The following is a 25,877-nucleotide window of genomic DNA, read 5'->3' as shown; positions in this document are numbered from 1 at the left end:
ATTTGCAGCAACATGGATGGACCTAGAGATTATCATACTAAGTGAAGTAAGTCAGAAAGAGAAAGACAAATACCATATAATATCACTTATATGTGGAATTTAAAATATGACACAAATGAACATATCTACGAAACAGATTCACAGACATAGAGAACAGACTTGTGGTTGCCAAGGGGATGGGGGGGTGAGGGAGGGATGGACTGGAAGTTTGGGATTAGCAAAGCAAACTATTATATGTAGAATGGATAAACAACAAGGTCCTACTCTATAGCACAAAGAAGTATATTCAATATCCTGTGATAAACCGTAATGGAAAAGAATATGAAAAAGAATGTATATATACGTATAACTGAATCACTTTGCTATACAGCAGAAATTAACACAACATTGTAAGTCAACTATACTTCAGTAAAATAAATTTTTAACAATGTTGTCATTATATGCATCAGTTATATATCGTACAGCTTTATTACCCTACTAGTTGTATTACTTGATGTTACTCAGATGAGTCATTACCATTGCCCGTCATGAAATAAAAAATAGAAACATACGAAAGGAACATTTGAGTTGCTATCATTTCCTCTAATGGTAATAATTTAGACATTTTTGTCATATTTTTCAACTTTGTAGCAAAGCTGCATTATAAATTACATTTGTCATTGTAGTTTGAAGCTCACAGAAAAATGCCTTATGAGAAAGGAGGTAGAGATGTCAGAGCTGCTTTATCATAATATTGAGAAAGAAGTCAGAAGGCTCAGGGAGGAGACAACGTTAGAATAGATTTATTATGAGACTCGAGAATCTGCCACTCGACTATATTCCCTGGGAGGACTCGGAGTATACTCTTCTCACTAAGCGTAGAAGGATCGCATTGGGGGGTGGGCATCCGTGTTTTTGAGCTTGTGGTAAATGGTGGTACATGCTCCCATGGTCCTAGAGAACCCTTGGAAAGGCATAGTCCTGGGACCCCAACATCCCCGTTTCTCCCAAACCAAATCACTCCAACAGCAAAGTCCAACTTCCTCTTGCATGTATGCCACCCCAAAATGGTTATGGCAGTGGTAATACTCCTGATTATCCTGCCTAAGGATACTTCTTCTGTCAGGTGGCAGAGTCCTGCTAGGAGGTGTACACCCAAAAGGGAAACTTTTGATCACCTCAGACAGAGATATAGCTGGTGGACAAAACAGGAGGAAAAAAACTCAGTATTCAAAGTTTATTAGATTGGGTAAAGGAATAGGAAGCCCCAAAGCATCCCTCCTGCCAGTTAGGAAGACCAGGGCATCTGAGGATTAAAGAGATTTCTCAAGAAATACAATAGGAAATGAGGGTGGGGTTACAAACAGTAAACAGAAGGAAACACTGTGACAGTGAAAAATTAGGTAAGATTTGCAAGAGCCAACACTGAGGAAACCAAGAGATAGAATCATGGCACAGAACAAAAAAGACAAAGAAGAGCTTGGTTGGAAGGACCAACTCCACACAGAAGATACAATAAGAAAACACAAGAGAGGAAATGATTCCAATGGTGCAGGCAACCTGCTTGCCCGGAAAGTTCATAAGGAAATGGTAGATATATTAACATCATCAACACAGGAGGCAAAAACAAAGTTAGGTAGCAATAAGGAATGTGATGGCATGAGTCAAAGAGGGAAAGAAAGGGATTAATAATTAAAAAGGAAAATTAAGCAGGCAAAGATACAGACTTTAAATTTTTATTTTTATTTATTCCTGTTCCCACATTTTATTGTATTTCCCTGGCAGACATCCCACACTCTGGTAAGTCTGGGGGAAGGGGAGGGGTTGGCAGAAAAATGTTGCTTTGGGGATTTGAATCTTACTACTTGGTGCTGTTAGTGTTGGGCAGACATTTATAAAAATTACATGCTGTAGTGGCAGGTCATTTTTTAAAAAAAAATGAATCCTGAGCTTCAAATTTAGGACAAAGGTGAGGGTTTAAAAGAAATAAAGGGAAATAAGATGAAGGCAAAGGGAAGGTGGGATGCCGGGGGTGGGGGGGGCGGCAGTTGGCTTGGAGGGAGCTGGAAAACCTGCCAGTGACGAGGAAGAGAGGAACCCAGCTGCCAGATCCCTGACGGACGAGAGACATTTACTTCCTGGAACTTGTCTTTTTGGCTGTTTACTTCCGTGGGGATTTTCCCTTGAATTGACACTAGTAGCCAGAAGCTTAGACAGAATCATTGGAGTTGGGTTTGGAGGTTAGATACCGTCACGATTAGCTCTGCTTTTCACGCTTTTATGACTATTTTTAATCTCTCTCTTTGTTTGCTCTCATCTGCTCAGGAAAAGTTTAGCACATCTCACTTCCCCCATGTGGGTCCCCTCCCCCCCATCCTCTTCTGTCCTTTGCTCTTCACCTTCTTTGTGAGAGGACCAGAGGCATATTAGGGCGACACCTGTCTGAGGTCTGGGATCTGACCTCCGGCATTGCTCCTACATTGGTTCTGTCTCCTGGGATGGGATCTGACATCCCACTGAGAACCTCACGGCCGGGACCACAGCTGCCTCTGCAGCAGCTCCTCAGCTTCTTGCTCCTCAGGAGGACGGCATCCTTCCTCCGAGCCAGGCACTCCAGACTTGCCTTCCTTTTCCTTCTTGCTGCAACTTTGTAGGGCCATTTTCTAAAAACATTCACCAGAGGGGAGAAGGAATGTTTCCTTACAGGTGCCTATTTCCCCAAGTGACTTTTGTTAAAAGGCCGCCTGGGAGAATATTTACAATCTAAATGGTCTACAGAGTTTGCCTCACCATGTGGTATCCTCTTTAGCTAAGAGCTCTCTGGGGCCGGGTCGGGGAGGTAGAGGCAGCCCACACAGGGCTCCCTCCCCAGCACCGCCTAGCCTGACCCCTGTCTCCACAGACTGCCTTGCCGCCTCTGAAAAGCAGATTCTGTAAAGTGATATTTTCCCCTCTTCTAATCTCAGAAAAGTTGTCAGACTGGTTCTGAGCCTCCCCATAGGCACTGTTCTTTGCTACAAAATGTGATGTGTGGTGCTGGGTTTAATCATGAAACTAGTGTATTTAGGACCACTGAAAAAGATTTTCACAGGGAAGCGTCTTTGAAATGATTCTCAGTTGCTCAGTGTCTTGCTTCAGTTCTGTCCTCCTTTTTAGCTTGCGTGCATTTTTTGCTATTTCTTCAGCGTGGTACAGACCAGAGAAGCATTTTCCTCGGTAGCATCCTTGTGTATATCTCTTTTAACTATGTTCTTGGGACTCAGGCGGCGTTTTACTTCAAAATTCCCTCATACGCACGGACTTGGAGAGATACAGACTCATATTTCCTGTATTAAAATACTTGCACAAAAACACTGTTCTTTCTAGTTTATCAAACAAGCTAATGTGTCTCCCGAGAATTTTGAGTTCAGCCATGAAAAACTCTGTGAACCTTTTTGTGTGTGAATCATTTGAGCTTTGGACGGGTTTCCTCATGGGGAGATATGATTGCATAAAATATTCTACTTCTACCTAAAATGTTTCAGGAGATGATCTTTCAGCAAAGACTGTTAGTTTTACAATGGATAAGCAGTGTTTGAGAAAATAAACTCTGCATGAACAAAAAGCTTTCAGCTTCTTGCATACATTCTGTCTTCTCACAAGACCAAAGAGCTCTCATGAGTTCCTGAAATTTGAACCTCAAAGATTCAACTAATTGATCTATTCCTGTTTCTACATTTTATTCCCAGTGGCCATTTTCACACCCATCCCATTTAGGAGACCTGGAAAACTCAGGAGATATTTTCGGCCTGTCAGGACACACTTTTTTTTTCTTTAACTTTTAAAAAAGAGCCATTGACTCTCTCTTTTTTTTTTTAAACTTTGCACCAACCAGTCCAACTCTTCATCTTGTTGAATCACCCCAGGGGACTTAAGCTCTGAAACCCAATTCCCCTCAAGCAAAGATATTTCATAGGCTTTTAGAAGTGGAAAGGATCCGAGAATTGTTCGTCTCACCCATTTCAACAGTTTCAACACAGGAAAGGATCCAGGGAGAGGGAGAAGGAATCCCACAATAGAGGGGAAACTACACAGAAACAAAAGATTGTTTCAACCTTCAGATTCCACATACCTTCCACTGTGGAGCTCCATAAAATGGCCTACATCACAGGGACAAGAAAGAGTGGGGTGGTGAGGGCTAAAGATTTCACTTTCAGTTTGGGTTGAAAATGAAGCAACAGTGTTTCCCTACAACCCATTTCTTTAGCTTTCAGACAGTCTAGAGTGTCTTGCCTTTGAGGCCGCATCTGAGATGAGCTGAGCACGATTTCCACTGCCTGCGGCCTACAACTTCATCTCTGGCTCCTACCATTTGGCCCAATTTCAGCTTCTCTCCAATTCCTGCCCTCCTCCCCCGCCTCCTGGGAAGACTCTGTTGCCTGATCTTTATTGCTCTTTTCCCACACTCCATTATACAGAGTGGCATCAGCCTCTGAATTTATTTATTAGGACTCAGGTCTACGATATACAACCCCACGCTTCAGTCGTAGAAAGTCAGCACCCAAGGGGAAGGGCCAGAGGCTTGCAAAAGAGTCAACCCTCTGGAGGCCCCTCGGAGCCAAACTGGTTTTTCAATACTTCACACTCACAATCCCACAGTCCAGACGGGCAGCCACAAACCTTGTGGGGGAGTGCATTTGCAAGTGGCAACCTTATACCCACATGTCTGGCCTACGCTTGGGACACTAGCTCTATTTTTAAAAATTAGCATTTTGCCTAATAAGCTTAACCTTTGTCATTGATGTTCCCATTCAATACACTTAAGCGTGGTACAGACTTAGACTGTGTATTTTTTTTAAAAAAAAAACAACAGATAATACAGGTAATACATTTACATTGTGCATAACTCAAAATGATATTAAAAATATATGCGTTGAGAAGTCTCACTCCCACCTCTGACCTGGTACCCATCCCCACCCCCTGTGTGTAACCACTTGTATTAGTCTTTTACATATCCTTTATTTTCACTTTTCCACCTGTTTTTTAAATAAGCCTTTTACTTTAGAATAGTTTTAGATTTACAGAAACATTGCGAAGATAATACAAAAAGGCTTTGTATTCTCCTTGCCCAATTTCCTCTATTGGTATTACCTTACAGTACCATGGTATATTTGTCACAGCTAAGAAATGAGCATTGTATGTAACTATGAACTAAATTCCACACTATTCATCTTTCACTAGTTTTTTCACTAATGTCCTTTTTCTGGTCCAGAATCCCATCCAGGATGCTGCATTCGTCATCATGTCTTTGTTGGCTCCTTTTGGCTATGACACGTTCACAGATTTTACTTGTTTATTTTATTTATTTATTTATTTATTTATTTATTTATTGCGGTACGCGGGCCTCTCACTGTTATGGCCTCTCCCGTTGCGGAGCACAGGCTCCGGACGCGCAGGCTCCGCGGCCATGGCTCACGGGCCCAGCCGCTCCGCGGCAATGTGGGATCTTCCCGGACCGGGGCACAAACCCGTGTCCCCTGCATCGGCAGGCGGATTCTCAACCACTGCGCCACCAGGGAAGTCCTACTTGTTTATCTTTAATTAATTTTTTTATTGGGTAAAGTTGACATGTAACGTTGTGTAAGCTTAGGGTGTAGAGCATGGTGTTGCTGTGATATATTTATATATTGTAATATGGTTGCCATTGTAATGATATTTATCACATTACATGTAGTACAGTATTATTGTCTATATTCCATATACCGCATGTTAGATCTCTATGGCTTATTTAGTACTTGTTACGAGTTTGTACCATTAAACACCATCAATCTTATTCCTGTGCCCCACCTCCCCTGGTAACAACCATTTTACACTGTTTGTTTGTTTACAGGTTTGACTTTTTTAGGTTCCACACACAAGTGATATCATACAGTACTTGTGTTTCTGTCTGACTTATCTTGCTTAGCGTAATGTGCTCAAGGTTCATCCATTTAGCTACAAATGACAAGATTTCCTTCTTTCTCACGGCTGAGTAATATTCCATTGTGTGTATGTACTACATCTTTCTTATCCGTTCATCCATTGATGGGCATTTGAGTTGGTTCCATATCTTGGCTATTGTGAATAATGCTGCGATAAACATGGGAGTGTATGTATCTCCTGTTTTCATCTCTTTTGGGTATATACCCAGAAGTGGAATTGCTGGATCATATGGTAGCTCTATTTTTAATTTTTTGAGGAACCTCCCTATCGTTTTCCACAGTGGTTGGACTAATTTATATTCCCACCAACAGTGTGTAAGTCCCCTTTCACTGTAGCCTCGCCAGCCCCTGTTGTGTCTTGTCTTCTTGATGATAGCCATTTTAACAGTGGTGAGGCAACATCTCATTGTGGTTTTCAGTTGCATTTCCCTAGATTTTTCTTGTATTTGATGACTTTGACGGTTTTGAGGAGTGTGCTGGATTGTGTATTTTGTAGAATATCCCTCAGTTGGAGTTTGTCTGATTTTTTTCTCATGATTAGGCTGAGTGGAAGACCACAGAGCTGTACTGCTATTCTCATCACATCATATCAGCGGGTACATGCTGTCAACATGACATTACTGTTGAGGTTGACCTTGATCACCTGGCTGGGGTGATGTTTGCCAGGTTTCTCCATTGGGAATTTACCTTCCACCCCCTCCCTCCTTTTCATACTCAGCTCTTTGGAAGCAAGTCCCTAAGTGCAGCCTGCAATGTGGGGTGGGGAATACAGTGTTCCTTAGTCCGTGCTTGGTGTAAATTGGCAGGGCCCCTGGGAACGCCAAACCTCGTGCTAAGGCTGTTCCTCCAGTGGAGGCTCCAAAGTCAGACTTTCTCACCTCCTGACAGGCTCACGCATTCTCAGAGGCAACTCATACACTTACCAGGTTGCCGGGCTTTCACTCTATCGTTCGAATCGTGCTTTTATAGCGACCCCTCAGCATCAAAATCCGCTTTTACGAAGGTGAATCCCACGGCACTCTGGCGCTAGGGAAATGCTCTCTGCGTTAAATTTCAGTGGATTTGCACTGGACTTTGGTTTGATCTGAGTCCTGAAAAAGAATGTGTGGCTCACAGGACAGTCAGTGTTTGGGCGGCTTGATGCACACGGGCTTGTAATGGCATGTGTGTTTTGTAGTCCTAGCTCTGGAACTTCCTGTTGGGAAATAAGACTCTTTGAACTTATTTCTGTTTTACCACTGCCTCCCACACTGTGGGCTTGGGAAGTTCATTCTCCCGGGACCTCAGCATTGCCACCTGCCAAGTGGAGAGGGCAACATGAGGCCCCAGCAGAGCATCTTGCTAACCACTTCGTAACCGGGATTGCACGGACTAAAGATGGGCAGCTCTTGGTGTCAGAGGTGATGGGCTGCGAAGACATTGGGGCACAGAAGTCCTCCTCTGTCCCTTGGGAAGGGTTCAAAGGGCAAGGTGCCTGGGGGTGTGATAGCACTCATGAGCTCTCCGAGGTTCTGGGGGAGACAGCTCTGCTTGCGCATGAGCAAGTATTGTCTGCCCTGTTACTGCAGCAGTAACATGGAAACTCCTCTTTTTTCAGCGAGCTTATAAAAATGAACAAGGCAAAAGCAAAACAACATACTCTGGTGGAAATGTATATTCTCGAAAAATATAAATATAATCACAGGAATGGGGTGTTTTTATTTTTTATACTTCTTGTTTTCTGGTTGTGCTGCAAGGCTTGAGGGATCTTACTTCCCCGACCAGGGACTGAACCCGGGGCCATGGCAGTGAAAGCGCTGAGTCCTAACTACCAGACTGCTAGGGAGCTCCCAGGAATGGGAGTGTTTTAATGAGAAGCAAATTACCTACATCAACCAATGTGGCTTATAGAACTGACTGACAAAACGAAAATCACCTACCAAACCCTGGAAGGCCCTTTAAGACCCTGCTAAAGGCTCATCTCTGTTCCAGCGCAGTCTTGACTGTAGCTGAATTACACCATGTCAGATTCTCAGTACTCACTAGCTCTTTCAACCAACAAGCATTTATTGGCCTCCACTCTAAGCCAGGTACTATATTAGTTATTCATTCTTAAAAGAATGAAAAATATTGTTCTAAGTGTCAGCACTACCTTCGTGACTCATTAAAAATCTTTTAAATACATTTTTCCAGGACCAAAATATACATCTTCAAGCCAAAGATTATATTATTTCTTGGCCACACCCTTCATCAAGTCATCTTTTCTCTTCCACACTCTGCCCTGGCCCCAAAGGGAGTTAGGAGAGGAAAGTATCTGCAGGATGTTGTGGGTCAATTAAATAGAAAGGATGTGACAACTTGATGTGGGTTTGTGATGTTTCAATTGGTTTATGCCCGGCTGGGGTGACAGATTTGTATGGGGCAATTGCATCATCCTCCTCTTGCTTTCCTTAATCACAAAAATGTGCCAGAAAACTGGATGTTGTGGATAGACTGTGGAATTATGTGGTTCCCACAAGGCATGGCGTCTGGCAGTGATTGGCAGACGATGGTTGTCACTGATGCTTCTGAGTTCTCTGAAGTTCTCTCTTGTGAGGCAAACAGCTGAGCTTTTGGTCATTCCTGATAAAGGTCTAAACATTATACCCAGGGCTTGTCTTGTTCTGTATGCTGAGTGAGCCGTTGACTGATAATGAGAGAAGTCCCCTACCCAAGAATATTCTATCAGCCTCCACCCCAGCACCTCCTCCTACCATCATCCCCTCCCACCAACACATCTTTCTCAGATACCCTTGGCTGCCATCACTAGTCTTTTAACAGTGAACTATACATTCACTGAGGTGGGTGGTGCTTTGGTCCATCATTAGCCATTAGCAGACTAAATGTGTTTATTGGATTAATTTAGTCCCCTCTGCAAGGCCCAGATAGATTAAGGGGACAAAAGATTTTTTTTCGATGACAGAGAAGAAAAATCTAGAACAACAACAGCAAAAGTCTAGATTGATTGGCAGCATGGAACACTGGTTGATCATGTGGCTCTAAGAGTCTGACTTCAGCCCTTCTGTTATGATCTTCCAGTTTCATAACTTCTTACTGCTTCAGTTTCTCCATTTGTACAAGAGGAATGATAACAATAAGAGATTCTTATTCAGACGTGGTGGGGCACAGAAGTCCTCCTCTGTCCCCTGGGAAGGGTTCACAGGGCGAGATGCCTGGGGGTGTGATATCACTCATGGGCTCTCCAAGGTTCTGCGGGAGACAGCTCTGCCTGCGCATGAGCAGGTATTGTCTGCCTTGTAAGATTGGGGTTGTGAGGATTAAGTGAGAATAGTTTTAGAGGAGTGCATGGGAATGCCTGGCAAACAGCAAATGCTTAATAAATATTACATCTTGGAGAGGGACTTGAGCAACCAGCTGTTAGCATGAGGGCCCTGGGAACCCTGGGAACATGGAGGGGAAGAAGAAACATCCCAGAGTAAAACATGTTCCAAAAATAAGACTCACATTCATTTTGCTAGGAACTGGTTTCTATCCCCAAGTGCGGATCTCATAAACTCTTCTTCTCAACCCTCCCTCCAATACCTTCCAAGATTCCATCCACAATCAACAAAGGGATTATCAGCTCCAATTTCTGGGGAGAGTATCGTTTTACCCTTAAACCAGAAGAAGGGGGACTCCCTGCATTTTCTGCCTCAGGGGTCAAGTGTCGTCAAGTTTTCCATTCATTTGATAGGGATCATGCCCGCACCCGGTTGCTGCAGTAGCTTAGGTGACAAGTACAATAATTCGGCAATTTGACTGTTGAACCTTCAGGAGACAAGAATTGCTTGAGTCCAGCATAGGCACAAGGACAGACACAAGGTCAAAAGTTGAAGCTTAGAAGACAGAGAGAAAAGCAATCTTTTCAAGTCTAGACAGCATATTAACAGAAGGGCTTAATATGTTGCTCTGTTTATAGGAGCTTTTTGCTGACAGCAGTGAACATGAGCCCTTTTTTCTCCCCATTCTGCAAGTTCCCTTCTGCTGTGTCGTTATAGCCACCTCTTCCCGTGAGCCCATGGAGGACTGGCAATCAGAAGCTATGGCTGGGGTCTGCAGGGCAGGGGGAAACAGGAAGGGGAAAAACAACTGGAGGGTTGATATTTTGGGGGCTGAAGGTGAATTCATCACATCAGTCTACTAGCAGCTCACAGCTATATTTTAGTCTTCTCATGATTTTTTTCTAGAAATGTTATAATAGTAAACGAGAGAATAGGCAGGTCATCAAACATTTTCTATATGCATTTTTATTTTCCTAAGGAAGGCAATTTGGGAAAGATACTTTCTTTCATTTTTTTTAAAATTATAAAATGACTTTGGTTAGAGTATTGGGCAGTAGCTGATGGGAATATAAATTCATTTCAACTTTCTGGAAAGTATTTTGGCAATATATAATAAAAAGTCATCAAAAAGGGTACATCCTTGACACAGAAATTCCATTGCTAGGATTTTATACTATGGGAATAGTAGTATAAATATTTATATGACAGAATGTTCCTCACAGAATTATTTAGAATAGCCCCCCAAATGGAAATTATTTAAACACTCTGAAATAGGGGATGGGTGAGATAGAATATAATGTGAATGCCAAACAGCCACTCAAAACCTTCCTTAGAGAAGTATTTAATAGCAGTGAGACGTAAGGCAGTGCTTCACATCACAGGCTTCAGAGGCCTTGAATTTGAGCTGCTATATGAGGGTAGTGATAGCAACCTCACAGGGGTATTAGAAGGACAACGGAGGTAAAGAAGATAAAAATGAGATCAATGTATGATGATGATGTCATTGTTGGGTAAAAAAGCAGATTTCATTGATTAGCTCTGGTAGTTTTCTGGTAGCATCTTTAGGATTCTCTATGTATAGTATGTCACCTGCAAACAGTGACAGCTTTACTTCTTCAAAAAGCAGATTTCAAAACAGAATGGCCAGTAAAGTAACAATGTATCATTCATTTAAATATTTTATATATATATATATATGCACGGCTTTACTACATGCATGTCTTTAGTATGTATATACATATATAGTACATTATATGTGCATATATGTATGTGTGTATGTATATGATATGCCTAGAAAAAAGACTGGAAGGATATACACAAAATGTTAAAAGTAACTAGCTCTGGGTAGTGGAATTACAGGTGGATTTAATTTTTTTATTTTTCTGTATTCTTCAAAGTTTTAAATCCTGAATTTATATGGCTTTTGTCATCAGGAAATTTCATACCACCAGGAGTAAAATCCACCATTTAACTCTGATATTAAAAATGCTAAATCCGTTCTCTATGAAGAACAAGAATCTGCAAGGGGCGGGGTGTGGGGAGTAAAGTGCACCCTACAACGAAGCTCTTTAACCTGGAGAGAGACCGCAGGAAAGACTTGACCTCTCAGGAGGCGTCCAGTCATTGGAACAAAGTTCCGCTGTAGTCAGAGACCAGAGCTGTGGAGTTGGCCTGTCATTGTTCACCTGAGGCTCCTGAATGGGTAAGCAGGTTTCTCATAATTTGTGTATTGGGTTCTGGTTACATAAGCCACTAGCTGTTTGTGTAAATGGCTCTTTTACCCTGGTCTGGATTGGACGGAGTCTGTTTGATAGAGCAGCTTATATAACCGAAATCTGAGACTGAAGGAAGGATTTGGCCCGGACTGTTGATTGCATGGGAGGGTGGGTTGGAGAGGAAGCTTCCAGAGCAAGAGGCTCTTATTTTGAGGCAGTGAATTAGAGCAAATTGTTCCCCGCACTCCACTTAACCACATTAACACAGTGGGATCCAGCCCATCGATAGAAATGGGTTCTATTCCTTCTTCTGCGGAGGGAACAGGGCTGTTTCTCTCCAAGGATCAAGCAAGGTTAAGACGTGCATGCACGGACGCCGGTGGAAATGTCACGTTTAATAGTCATTCCACGGCCTGTGTCCCATTGACATTCCAACCCCCTTCTGTTTTTTAAAGCTCAAAAACATTTTCCTAACGGTTTTGGGGGGGTGGGATTTTATTTTTGCAAGAGTGGGTGCGTTTGTTGCCTTTTTTTCTTCTTTGAAAACTAGTTCAATTTTTTTCCTTTTTCCCTTCCTGAATTTTAATGGGCCTGAAAGTTGGAGTCTGCCAGAATTTGAACATTCAGAAAAGAAAGGTACAAGATCTTCCTCTCTCAAAAGCCAGCCTAGCGTGCATTTTTCAGGCCTTTCTCCCACACCCACTCAGCTTAAACCACGGAGGCTGCGTGGCGCTGGCCAAGGACTCCACTGTAAGCGCATATGCTTCCTGTTTTGTCTTTCACCTCATCTGGACCCTGGGGTAGACTCAATTCTCATCTCTGAGGCTCTGTTATTTCAGTCTTTGGTCTCAATGTCACTCAATCAGGAAAATGCTAATTCCTCAGCAGGGAGAAGAAAGTCATAACTCTCTTCTTAGCTTTATATTAAATCCCCCAGAATCCCCCAAACAAGTAGCCCAACCCTCTTACCTCTATTTCTCCATCTGTAAAGGGAAGAACTGTGAAGTGTGTTTAAGTCCTCATACCAGCAAGCCCTGAAAGCCATTTGGGCTCAGTTTAGATTGTGCCTCATTATCTCAAAAGGTGTAGAGAGAGCATCAGATCATCTAAATGGCATTCATCTTAATCAATACTTGTAAGTCAAATGCGTATCGATCCATATTTAGAACAGAAGTGTATACTCACAGGCGCAGAGTAGATATATGTAATCTCTGACCACCCCCATACACTCAGTGATTGCCAGTGGGATCCCCTCTTACCTCCTAGTTACTTCTCTGTCCCTGCCTCCACCAAAGGGACACCCTTTTTATTCAGAGCCCCACCTCCATGAAGAACTTGTCCAAATTTCATACCAGAGGGATGACAGTCTTTTAGCATAGTTCTTACAGCAGTGTGAATCACTAATATGATTAATCCTGCCGAGGAGAGTTGCTAATTTTTATTCTAGGATGTCCTCTGTTGTAAGATCTACCACCAATTTATTAATAGCTTTAAGGGGAGGAAGGAAAAACTACTACATGAATTGTATACAGTAACAGGGAGATACATCTCAAGTTCAGGGGAGGAAAATGCACAAGACATTGAGAGATCTGCAAAGAGGGCATTTGTTTACTGTGGTTAAATAGGCGTGTAGACTCGAGGGAATTGCCTGGATAAGATCCCTGCACCACAGTCGGCTGTGTGACCTCGGGCAAGTGACAACCTCTCTGTGTCTCAGTTTCTTTGATCATAAAATGGGGATACTAGTGCCAGTCACACAGAGTTATTGCAAGGATTGAAGTATTTAATACATGCAAAGTGCTTAGAACAGTACTTGGTAACCAATCAACAAATATTAGGGTAATTGTTAATCCAGATGAATCTTTATTTTTCTTGTTCCAAACAAATCTGGTGCAATATAGAGAACTTCTCCCCAGAAAAAAATACAAAACCTGTGCAGACACACAAAATTTATATACAAGCTCGGGGGTTTTCAAGGCTCTGTGAAGTCCATTCATATTCCTCATCCACTTGGTGGAATCTAGAGGGATCCACCTGGGGCAGCACAAGCCTGGGCTTTGGAGTCAGGCCGACTTGGGTTTTAAGCCTGCCAGCCGCTGACGAGCAGTGTGGCCATGGGCAAGTTCTGTGACCTCTTTACATCACATCTCCTCACTTATAAAATGGGCGTAACAACAGTACCTGCTCTGTGGACTTAGCCCATCGATAGAAAGGGATTCTACACGATAAACTGTGGTAACGCTGGCGGGGGCAGGAGAGGGGGAACAAAGAAATCCTGCCGTTTTCTGGGAATGGAGATTGTCCCTTTGCTCCCAGTCTATTTCCAGACACTTCCCCTTTTACAAAAGAGCTGGGAATGGGCAATCTGGTACCACAATTCTGGAAAATGTGCCCTATAATATGAATTATGGGAAGAGTAACAACAACAAAAATTAAATAGTGAAGTGACATGTTTCCAAATATTTAAGAAATTGTTACTTTACTAAAAGAGCCTAAATAAATATTCCTAAAGTGACAGCGAAATCTGGTAGGAAGATCCCAGAACTTGCTCCCAGGAGCTGCTTTTTAATCCCTCCCCAGCCTTAGAGACCATGAATGGTGATATCCCTGCTCAAACTCTCCCCCCGCCCCTGACATCAGTTTTGAACACCAGGAGCCTGGTGCATTTTAAGACTTTTCTAAATGTCCATAGGATACAGCTCTCAGCTGGTAATGTTTATCCACGTACCACATATGTTTGTTTTTTTAAAAAAAGGACATAAGGAAATACACTGAAATGTTAATAGTAGAGATATAGGTTATTTTACTTTTCTTCTCTACATTTTCTTCACTTTCGATAATTTGTTTTGTAATAAGTATGCATCATTTAAATAATTAATTCAACAATTAGACATTTGTCTATATGAAAGGTACTCCGCTAGGTGTTGAGAATACAGCATCCATTATCTCTTGATGTCTACAGTCTAGAAGGGAATACGACATTAAATAAATAATTACACGAATAATTCATTGCTTCCAATGGCAGTAGGCCCAATAGTGAAGTCTAGGGGACTATGAAATCAAGAGGGACTTGACCTAAGCTAGGGTCTGGGAAGGCTTCCCTGAATAAATAATATTAAAACTGAAATCTGAAGGGGGGAGGGGAGTAGGAAAGAAAGAGGAGAATATTCCAGGTGTAGAGATTAGCATGTGCAAAGACCCTGAGGCTTGGTGAGTTCAAGAAGCTAAAGGGAGGCCAGAGTGGTTACAGCTTGGGGGAAGGAAGAAATTCAGCTAAGGCAAGGGCAGCAACAAGCATGGCCTCAGAGATCATGTTAATGGTCTTTGCATTTGATTTTAAGAGGAGATAGAAAGCCAGGGTTTTAAGCAGAATAGTAACAAATAGCTATTTCCATTCTGGAATTTTTTTTTTTTTTAAAGAAAAATAACAACAAAGGTATTTCAAATCATTTGTTGTGTATAGTTTAGGAGTTCTTGGATTTAGATTTTTTAAGGCCAATTCAATAGACTCACCCTATATATGAAAATATTGGGTAAAAGTGTTTTTACCCAGTATTGAAACGTTAGCTTCCTTTTTACAGGGAGCCTGGGACAGTGACAGGAGCTCAACACTGCAGCCTGGGTCCCCTGTCAGTCCAAGGCCATGGGGCATGCCTTGGCACAATAGTGGCAGATGGTGGAAGCCGGGCAGCAAAGCACCCTTCTTCCCACCACCCTGGGGAGTTGAGGCAGGAGGCAGCCCATGAGCATTCTGTCAAGAAAACTCCATGTGCCATGGAAACGCAAAACGATGCAATTCCCAGACCCGCTGTGGTCAAAACACAGCTGGATAAATGACAGCATCTAGAACCTGACAAATTGTGAGAGTGTTTTTCTGCTCAGGAGTGCAGGGCTGGGTCACTGCTGTGCCAATTAACTGCCGTTAGAGTTCAAGGGATGATCGCAGGGACCTCCAAAAATGTACATCCGGAAACACTGTCTTAGTGATGTGAACACACCAACTCGGAGTCTACGTTTGTTGCGATGCTTTTGAGTTTATTTAAAATAATGGTTTAAACCACAGTGCTCTATCATCTCAGGAAATCACGGTATTGGAAGTAATTCACCACCTGGCCGCTGAATAACAGGTGAGATGCTTCCAGCCAATCCTCCTCTCCAGGGTTCCTAAATCAGCTGGGCATGTCCTGACCTCCAGGTTATTTGAAGGGCAGGGGAAGCTGCCAAAACCCACCCTCGCTCCTGGAGGAACTCAAAGCTTTAGTGGGCTTTGGAGCCCGGTAACCGGCATCTGGTAGTCAACCTTTTCCTGTAATGAGGAGGTATTAAATATTGACATCAGGAACTGGGACTTTTGCAGGCCCTGAACTGGTCTTCCAACCTGTTACCTATTATGCTGCACACTTTATATACCCCCGAATACGACAAGAAGAAACTTGCGAGTGTTCTATAAAACCTGCCACTGACATCAGGGTGGGTCTTCGAGGCTTATGGTTATTCTAATAAAAGCAAGGAATGTGTAACAGGCTGTAGCCAGCAGACCACCAACCACTTTATCGTTGAAGCACAAAAGAAAACCTCTGGTAAACCTACCGTACCTCCCTCACAGCGTGTGGCTGTTTCTTAACCCTTGAAGACTCTGTTACACACCTAACTTAAGACGACATCTGTACGTTTCTGGTTTCCCTCCCTATGATGAGTCTGCTAAGTTACACGCTTAGACAAGAAATACCTATTGATGGAGCGGTTATGAATTACAGATTGGAGGTTACAAATCAATTCAGGATTTTTAAAATATAAATTCAAACTAGATCTGTGAAGCCAGCTTTTCCTCGGACAGCATAAGAAGACGGGCAGCCAGGCAGCCCTATGATAGGTATGAAGGAGGTCTTCTATGGCCCCAGAATCCTTTCTTGATCTCTTCCTTTTTCCATGGTTACCCTCACGCTCAGGAACTCAGTGTCCTATCCCTACCAAAGTGCAAACATGGGAAAGGAACTGTATCAGCAGGGGAATAGCAGGAAACTCTCAAAATAGTTATTAACTGAGGAGAATGAAATGAAGTTGCTATTTAGTCAAGCATAGGCTGGTAAAGGGCATCGGTGAGAGGTTGGGGGGGCACTCAGGGACTCTTACCGGCAGTGAGCTACTCCCACCCCAAAACCAAGGGGCCAGGGGTGGTGGAGCCCTTATGAGAATCTGGCAGGAGCTTCAGCAAGAGAATCTGGTGGGGCTGCCTACAGCAGCCGGCCTCCTGGGGGCACAGAATAGGCCATGCAAGGGCAGGTAATCCATCTGGAGGGGCAAAAGAAATCCAGATCCGGCACAGGACCTGACATCAGATTATGCAATCCATTACCTTGCTCAGATTCTTTAGCACCCCAAACCTAATAAGTATGAAAGAAAAGTTAGCGGTCGTGTGGGTACCTTATTTTTAATCCTTGTCCTAAAGGGTTTTCCAGCATCAGTGAGCAGATATGGAAGGGGGGAAAGAAGGAGCTGTCTCTGTTTCCAAAATCACACCCAGCAGTGGCCTCTGATTCTTGAGGATGCTCAGGGATGAGAGGGAGCTTCCAGAGGAGACCGGATACACCTGGTGCACTAGGCCTTCCGCCCTCCCAAAGCGCTGTCATCCACTGGACAAGTGTGGGATGCACTACGACGTATCTGCCTTGAAAAGGATTCCCCCATTAAGCTTATTTAGGAGTCATGAAGCCATGCCCCTCATCTCCATCCTGCACTTCTTACCAAGCCTCCTCAGAAACTTTCCTGCTTCTGTCTTGCTCCCTCCAAGCCACAGTCCTCCGCATAATCATCAAAATATTCTATCTTAAAAAAAAAAAAAAAATCCCCTGGACTTCCCTGGTGGTCCAGTGGTGAAGACTCCGCGCTTCCAGTCCTTCCACTGCAGGGGCCGCGTGTTCGATCCCTGATTAGGGAACGAAGATCCTGTGTGCCGCGTGTTGCGGCCAAAAAGAAAAAGCCTGCTTAAAATCCTGCCGCCACTCCGCATTACCTACAGTGTAGACTGCAAACCCCATGGTGGACTCCCAGGTGCTTCCGCAGCCTCACCTCTTTTCAAGTCTCCTCCTTGCCCTTCAGGTACCAGCCACGTCAGTACTTTTGCTCGTGTCATCCAAGATGCGTGAGCTCCTTTTCTGGGTCTTCTGCCCCTATCGTCTACCTGCCTGACTCCTACTGGTTGTTTTGAGAAGTGTCTCAGGAGTAAGACCTCCAGGCTGAGATGCAAAGATGCTATCACCCTGACCACCCTCCATCACAGCACTCCCACATCACACTGAAATGTCCCAGCTTGCCACTGGCACTGGGAGCACCATGAGGGCAGAGACTGTGTCTTATTCACGAATTCATCCTCCTAATGCAGCACCCAGCAAGAGCTGCCATTAGAAACTATTTGATGAACTAAACTAAATGATGACTTGCCAGAAAGAAAGCGCTCCTCCAAAGCAAAGTTCCCTGGGCATTAGATTTTTTTAAAAAGCATTATAGGAGGGGCTTCCCTGGTGGCGCAGTGGTTGAGAGTCCGCCTGCCGATGCAGGGGATGCGGGTTCGTGCCCCGGTCCGGGAAGATCCCACATGCCGCGGAGCGGCTGGGCCCGTGAGCCATGGCCGCTGAGCCTGCGCGTCCGGAGCCTGTGCTCCGCAACGGGAGAGGCCACAACAGTGAGAGGCCCGTGTACCGCAAAAAAAAAAAAAAAAAAAAAAAAAAAAAAAGCATTATAAGAGTACAACCGTATAGGTATTTAATTACTGTTGCTAGATCTCTCTCTCTATTCCACGAATACCTCAGACCCTTAAGAATTGATTTAAATGAAAAAAACAATTTTGAAAGCGGATTGATTAAAGGATGTTTTGGTGGAATAATTGGAAAGAATAGAAGAATAAACCATAGAACATCTGACTCAGGGAGGCTTTAAAATACCCTCTAGTGGAAGAAGTGAAGCGACACAGTTACCTGAAGACAATAGTAGAGATCATTGGGAAGCGCCAGGCTTGAGAGACTGACCTCCATGTTCCCACGGGTCATATTCTTTCTATAATTCTAAAGTGGCTTTAAAATACAGGTAATCAACTGCTCAGAGGAGACATAATCACTTAGTGTCTATCGCTTCACAATTGTGTAGCTACAGGATTAGATCGTGTAGATTGGGATCTGTTTCTAAGAAATGGGAGCGCTAAACGAAGTGGGTCAAACATACCTCACTTCTCACAAGCTATAGCCTCTGGCAACATTATTTATCCTCTAAAATCAATATACTGTAGATATCTTTATCTTCCTGGTGTTCTCTAGGGCTCCTGGAATGGTGGGTTGGACCCTATCTAGACGGCAGCTTCATCCATTCAACGGGAGATCACTCACTGGAGTTACTGGAAAATGTTCATTTTTACATTCAGCATGTTATCTCAACCATCAACATAATCTGGAGTTGGTTTATTTTTTGGAAAACTATTTGCTGCAAACCAAAAAACTGTCAGTCATAAAAAGGATGTTAACGATAGAGAGACCTTAGCAGTGTAAACAAAGCAAAGATATCGGCTGGCATCATACAACCTGTAGAGGGCGCAGTGGAGGGCCGGAGTTCGTTGGCTAATGGCTCTCAAGCTACAGAGCAGCTCACCAACACCGAAACCATTGGCACCGTCTGGGGGTCTAAACAAGGAAAGTCCATGGGGTCAAAAAGAGCAAGGACATACCTCAGAAATTCCAGCTCCTTTTGACAAGTATCCGATGCTGGGACTCAAAATTGACACCAAATTATTCATTAAAGGCCCCCTACACACACCACCACCACCACCCTTGCAACACAATATTTTCTTCCCCGCCCCCTTGAATGTGAAGTTGAAACTAAGTGAATTCAGTGGCAATTGGAAACCCCAGCATTACAAAGCAGTGTATTTCATCATATACGGTTTAGTCTAATTCTGGGTAAACCACGTCTCCCCACTTTTGTCTCCAGCTGAAGAGGCATCAGTGGCGCCTGCAGCCTCTTCTGCACAGCTGCTTCTCCACCGACAATTGCTGCTCAGACACAGGGCCCTTCTCCAGAAGTTGATGGTAGAATCGGGGAGCAGAGGGAACAGTCGTCCACCCAAACACAAACTCCAAATTTGAGAAAGCGTCTGTTGTGCAATTTTTTTTTCGAGTGCTAAAAATCTTTTATTGGATTACTTTGTAAAATAACTTATATAAAGTCATGCTTGTAACGTTCTTGCCTCTTGTGGTCTTAGATTTCACACCAAAGAAGATTGAGGGCTAAGAGTACCGTTACAAGAAGAAACATGAGGGAGGCAGATGCTCAGAGAGTCGGAATTCATGCCTCCATTTGAGATACAAAGAGAAAATATAGGCCTGAGAGCTCCTTGGAAGGCGAGATAAGAGAAATTATAGATGAGGGATCTCTTTGTCACATCATAGAAGGATATCTGTCCATATTCATAGTCCAGGAAAACTCCAACTCTGTGCATTTGCTCTCTCAAGGAAACCCTTTTTAAAGGGGGAAAGGCCCAGAAAGTATAATCAGTTCCCATGATGGATCCTTGAATAAGACCTTATCTCCGGAAGCACTTCTGCTGGCAGAGCTTCCGTGTATGCCCAGCTGCCACTGTGTTGCCTTTTCCACACCCACCCTCCAGTAGGTGCCGCCCTGAGAGGAAGCTCTCCACACCCAATATGGTGGCACTCAAGTCAAATCTCTCTGGGTGACCGGCTACATCCTGCTGCACATTTCTGAGTCTCACACTTCTCAGATCCTCAGATAAGACCAGACAGGGATGAGCTGTTTTAGGGTCCAAAGTTATAGGGCTTTGCAGCACGTTTAGCATTTTGCTCATTCCTGTTATTTGGCATAAACTCAGGTCTGTGATTCGGGCGGGCTCTAGACACTGAAGCAGTAGTGACTCACTCCTTTCCAGAGAATACCTTGCATTCTGGGGTGACGCTGAGGCAGATTGCCCACATTTCTTCTATAGCTCTGCAGCGATTTTTGGAGGCTGCAGATCTGTTCAGAGAGCTGACTTCACTCTCCCTCAGTTTACTCATGTTCTCTCTCCCCAAACAGTTCCGTCTCTGTAGTATTTCCTGGAACTTCTCCTTCGACTTTGTGGCAAACTCCATCAGTTGGTTCTGATTGGCTTCTCTCAGGTTCAGGTTGAATCTGCAACCTTGCAGGCTCTGGAAGTTCACTTTGTTTTCTTCAATCATCAGTCGGAACCTTATCCTATATTCAGACTCAATCATCACTTTAAAATTCTGCTCTTCCTCCTGCATCATCACCATTCTTCCTTGCTCATCAGCCAATATGCTTTTAGTTACTTCAAGCTCCTCCTTCAATGTGTTCAATATCTCCTGGAATAACTTCCTGTAATTCTCAGCAGCTTTTTGTACTCCATACACCTCCTGATTCTTGTGCTCCTGGGACTTGAAGTACTTGTCACAAAGCGTGATTTGGTCATCATGGCAGAACAGCTGTGGTGGATCCAGATGTATCTCACAGCAGACATCTGGGATTTCTTGCTCTAACTGGGAGCAGAGCCTTTTGGACATGCCGGCAGGTGGCCCTAGTTGAAGATTGGGCTGTTTCTCTTGTGGAATACACCTCCCCGTACTCTGAAACGGAAAAGAGTGGCAGTGTTCTGGTGCAGACACACTTGTTAACCTCAGTCCGCAGTCAAGCATCAGCAGGTCAGCGCATCCTGGACTCCTCAAATCCAGCAAATCTTCGGCAGCCACGTGTTGAGCTCTCAGCAGTCAACATAATTGGCCAGGACCCTCCTCTTGGAATGGTTTCTTCTCTTTGCAATCAAGATCATGTAAATGACGACCCTCCTACGTTACTCGTCTGTTTCCCAGCATTATTTTTCGACTTGGAATCCTCTTGAACCTCTAAGTTTTGGGGTGCTTCCAGGGTCAGTTCTGGTCCCTTACCTTATGCTAGTTCCAGTGTCTCCCTAGGTAATCACATTTACTTCCCTGTTGTGTAATTTTGAAGGTAGGATGTTGACACAACAATTGTGAGGACCATGAGGAAAAGGTATTGAGGTTAGCATTTCATCCAGTAATTGCTATACTTGGTATTTACCCAAATGAGTTGAAAACTTATGTCCACACAAACCCCTGTACATAGATGTTTATAGCAGGTTTATTCATAATTGCCAGAACTTGGAAGCAATCAAGATGCCCTTCAGTAAGTGAACGGTTAAGTAAACTGTAGCGCATCCAGACCGTGGAATATTATTGAGTGCTAAAAGGGAATGAGCTCTCAAGCCATGAAAAGACACAGAGGAAACTGAAATGCATATTTCTAAGTGAAAGAAGCCAGCCTGAAAAGATTATATACGATAGGATTCCAACTATATGACATTCTGGAAAAGGCAAAACTATGGAGACAGTAAATAGATCAGTGATTGTCAGGGGATACTAAGGCAGGAGGGATGAATAAGTGGAGCACAGAAGATTTCTAGGACAGTGAAACTATTTTGTAAGATTCTACAATGTTGGATATATGACATTATACATTTGTCAGAACCCATAGAATGTACAACACAAAGAGTGAGCCCTAATGTGAACTATGGACTCTGACTGACATATCAGTGTAGGCTCATCAGTTGTAACAAACATACCCTCTTCTGTGGGATGTTGATGGTGGGGAAAGGCATGCAAGTGTGGACAGGGGGTATCTGGAAACTCTCCACACTTTCCACTCAATTTTGCTATGATCCTAACACTGCTCTAAAAATTAAGGTGTATTTCTTTTACATCTAGCACACTAAAAAGAAAAAGATACAGAGGAAGCAGAGTAAAAGTGAGTCTTTTAAACAATTGATTTAAATATCTGTGTTTGGTTACTGAGAGGTGTAATCACAAGGGATGCTTTATTTTCGATATGTCTTTATTGATGCAGCCCCATCCTCAACAGACCACTTTCCTCAGTATTAGAACCCCACTCGTGCCTTCCCCAGTATCAGAACCTAGCCATGTCAAGCCATTTCCTGCTTGGTCTGCCCATGTGGCCTCAGGAGGAGGCCCTGAAGTGGGGAGGTAGGAAGACCACGCCTTCCCCAGCGCCCGTTTCACATGCACCCACAGACTCAGGATCTGGTCTGAATGGCCTGTGTGAACTTGCCCTGAATTCCTGCAGGAGGAAGCTGCTGCAGCTGAAGACGAACTTCTACCCAAGACTGGATAATCACTACGGATTAGACAGTCATTGCTCTATTAGGTGTGAGTGATCACTGAGGCCAGTCTAAACCCTGAGGAAGTATCTGGCTGAGAATGGCCTGGACGAATGCAAGTACACACAGCTCCACTCCCCTTTCCCTACTTTACCAGCCTGATAATGACACACAGAAAAGAGACACAGCATATACTCAGGTTTAACAGCAAGAGTGAGCTAAGGCTAATCATTTTGTGATAAGAACTGAGTATTTCTTTGAGAAGTTCGAAGTACAGACTTGAAGCCTACTGTTCATACACAGAGTCATTATTAAGGCATCCATTTCCCCAATATTGCAATCCCACCTCCAAAACCACAGATTCTTTTCTCCTCAATCTCTCAGGCCTGGTGTCTTTGATATTTCTTCATTCTGCCGCCTGGAATAAAGGTCCTGGTAACAAACAGTGCAGACAAGCAAGGATGTCTTTTAAGAGTACGGTGGACAAGAGCGACCCCTGCTGGATGCATGGGGACAAACTAGCACAGCACAGGGCTAACACGGGAAAACAGAAGAAAAATATTTTGAAGTGGTGCTTTTGGAGGAGGAGAAGAAAATGTTTTGCTTAATAATCTTTTTAAACTTTATTGGATTGAAAAACAAACCTGAAAGAGTTATTCTTTTTTAGGTTTCTAGAAACAGACTTGGTTGAGTGTTTGCCACTTCTACAGCACGTTGTTACTTTAAGTGATTTTTTAAGGGCTCCGACTATTCGGCACTGCTTCTAAAAGCAGCTTAATAGCCGAACTGTTCCTTTTCTATCTAATTGCCTGCCAGGACTCCAAGTAATGTGTGCACAGACAGGAATGTATCTACTTCGTGATCAGGAGTAATTCTGATAAACCTGAAAGCATACGGTGGACTTCAAGACTGAGTTTTCAGAACTGCCTGGGGAAAGGGATGTTTGAGATAGGTCAACAGGGTCAGAAACATTCAAATAAAACTTGACACATTTTGCCAAACTTTTTCCTTTGGCCACAATGTAATTTGGATATTTTCAGAATCCTTAGATCCTGAATTTGGAGGGTGAGTGCTTTTATAAAAAGAGAGTAGGTTTCCTTATACATGACGTATATCCTGATGCACTAATTATGCTCTTCTTTGCAATATCCTCTGTACACACTCTGTTGTAGGGGCATGGAGAAGACAGAGTTTGGTGTTTCAGTTCACTGCCTCTCATGTCAAAATGCCTAATCACGGGAATTCCCTGGTGGTCCAGTGGTTAGGACTCTGTGCTTTCACTGCTGAGGGTACGAGTTCAGTCCCTGGTGGGAGAACTAAGATCCCTCAAGCTGCATGACTTGACTTGGCCAAAAAGAAAAAAATGCCTAATCACATCGGCATTGTGTGACTCTGCCACTTTTTTGACTCTGCCACTACTCAGTTAGGCAACTTTGGGCAAGTTTTCTAAACTTCCTAAGCCTCAGTTTCCTTCTCTGTAAAATGGGGTTGTTTATAGTGCCCACTTCAAGAGGTTATTGGGAGGATTCAGTGAGTGATGCTAAAAACGGTCTGCTAACACCCCAGGATAATCCCAATTAGCTTTAGATGAAAATGTTTAATCTTAGAGATGAAGATACAGAAAAATCATGATTAAAAAAAAAAACACACTGAAAGATTGGCAATTGTATATGTCAGCTTTTGAGAGGGAAGTCATTGATGGTAGGTAAGCCTTTAATTTGGGGCAAGAATAAAAATGAGTTGATTTTAGTTTCTATGGCTCTATGAACATCTCCACCGAAGGACAGGGTTAGAAGCCTTCAGGGAATTTTAAACTTTTCAGGATGGACTCTGGTCTTCTTGGTGTAGACAGGCTCCCCTGACCCATCATCCATGCAACATCTGTTCCTCCTTCACTAGTTCTGTACCTGCCAGGTGTTGGAAGAGATGTGATAACAAAGGTGCATTCTCTGCCTGTGAGAAGGGCATGCTCTGTAGGGGAAAGGGGAGAACGTTTCAGGATCCTGAGATGTGTACTGTTCCTTCCTCATTTCAGTCCAACACACTCTCAACAGGGCTTGTCGAGATCTTTGGCAACCACTCTCCCGCACTGACCAGGATTAGAGTTAGATTTGAAGACACAGAACAGAGTAAAATCAATTCCTTTCAAGCCAATTATCCAACTGGTTTAACAAAACCAATTTCTCAGCATTGTCCTTCAACCTCTTGGTAGGATTAAGGGAGCATCTTTCCCTTCAGTAATTGGATTGTGGACCTCACAAACACCCAGCAGGAAAGAGGTTAATTGAAAGGGTTTGGGTTGTTATTTATATGCCGCGTAAGTACCCAACTGGTCCTGGCCTTTGCAGTTGGCCATATCTCGGCAGGGATGACAGGATGAACTTGACACTTGCTGGATTGCCAGGAGAGGTCTTGGGATTTGGGAATATAGACTTTTGAAGTTTGCCATCCACTTCAATCTCTTCTGTAGGTCAAATCCTCATAATCACACCTGTCCTCCTTATGAGGGTTTGATTGTGAATCAGGCAATTTTTGCCTTTTCTCCCCAAAGGAGAGATCATTATCTTAAAAAAAAAAAACGATTGTCTTATAAGAGGCAAGTTCAAATACAGATGAAAATAATACTACTTCTTAGCATTTCCACCCCACCTTTCATCTACAGAGCTCAAAGTACTTGGCAAACATTAATTAATTCTCAAAACACCCTTGTGAGGTAAGTAAGGGTATTATCTTTATAATAATATATAAATACTGGCTGGTTCATGAAAGCAGCCACTTTAAAGGGACAATTCTGCAGGATCAATTTCAAAAACAACCTTCTTACCTGGTGTAGACTTAATACTTTTGGGTAACACATTTGGGAGTGCCAAATTTACTAATGATACGATATCCTAGAGGGAGCATATCCATCCTTTCAAAGTGATTTCTTTAGTGGATTTCGACAGTCTTATCTATTCTAAGGAGTTTTTTCACGTTAAAAAAATACTAATTGTGGCTTATTCAGTCTAAATTATGTCAGTCTCTACACATGAAAGAATCCCAAACTGTCCTAGTACATAAAGTTTAATGGTGAGAAATTGAGATCCTATTTCAAGTGCATGTGGCTTTAAAGGGGGTGTGATAATTTCAGGGTTTTGTAATGTCTTCTGTCATCGTCTTAAATTTTGAACACATTGCAAACCATAGTTCCAAGACTCATCAAAATGGATAGCAGCCAGGTTCTCTAGATGAG

General features: G+C 43.3%; 1 protein-coding gene across 1 annotated transcript in view; it reads right to left on the bottom strand.

The window, feature by feature from the left end:
• LOC309968551 (putative E3 ubiquitin-protein ligase TRIML2) overlaps window positions 1-21,017 on the bottom strand; it is a gene marked incomplete at both ends in the record, with an annotated part of 81,834 nt that extends 60,817 nt beyond the window's left edge. Inside the window, 5 exon segments of the mRNA XM_082849838.1 lie at window positions 19,738-20,011; window positions 20,017-20,109; window positions 20,111-20,437; window positions 20,443-20,489; window positions 20,492-21,017. Of these exon segments, the coding sequence (XP_082705964.1) occupies window positions 19,738-20,011; window positions 20,017-20,109; window positions 20,111-20,437; window positions 20,443-20,489; window positions 20,492-21,017 (1,267 nt within the window).
• Between the last annotated feature and the right edge of the window lie 4,860 nt (window positions 21,018-25,877).

The sequence above is a fragment of the Leucopleurus acutus genome (genome assembly GCF_964270905.1).
Source record: "Leucopleurus acutus genome assembly, chromosome: 1".
Classification (NCBI taxonomy): Eukaryota; Metazoa; Chordata; class Mammalia; order Artiodactyla; family Delphinidae; genus Leucopleurus; species Leucopleurus acutus.
This window is presented reverse-complemented; position numbering and strand designations above follow the sequence as displayed.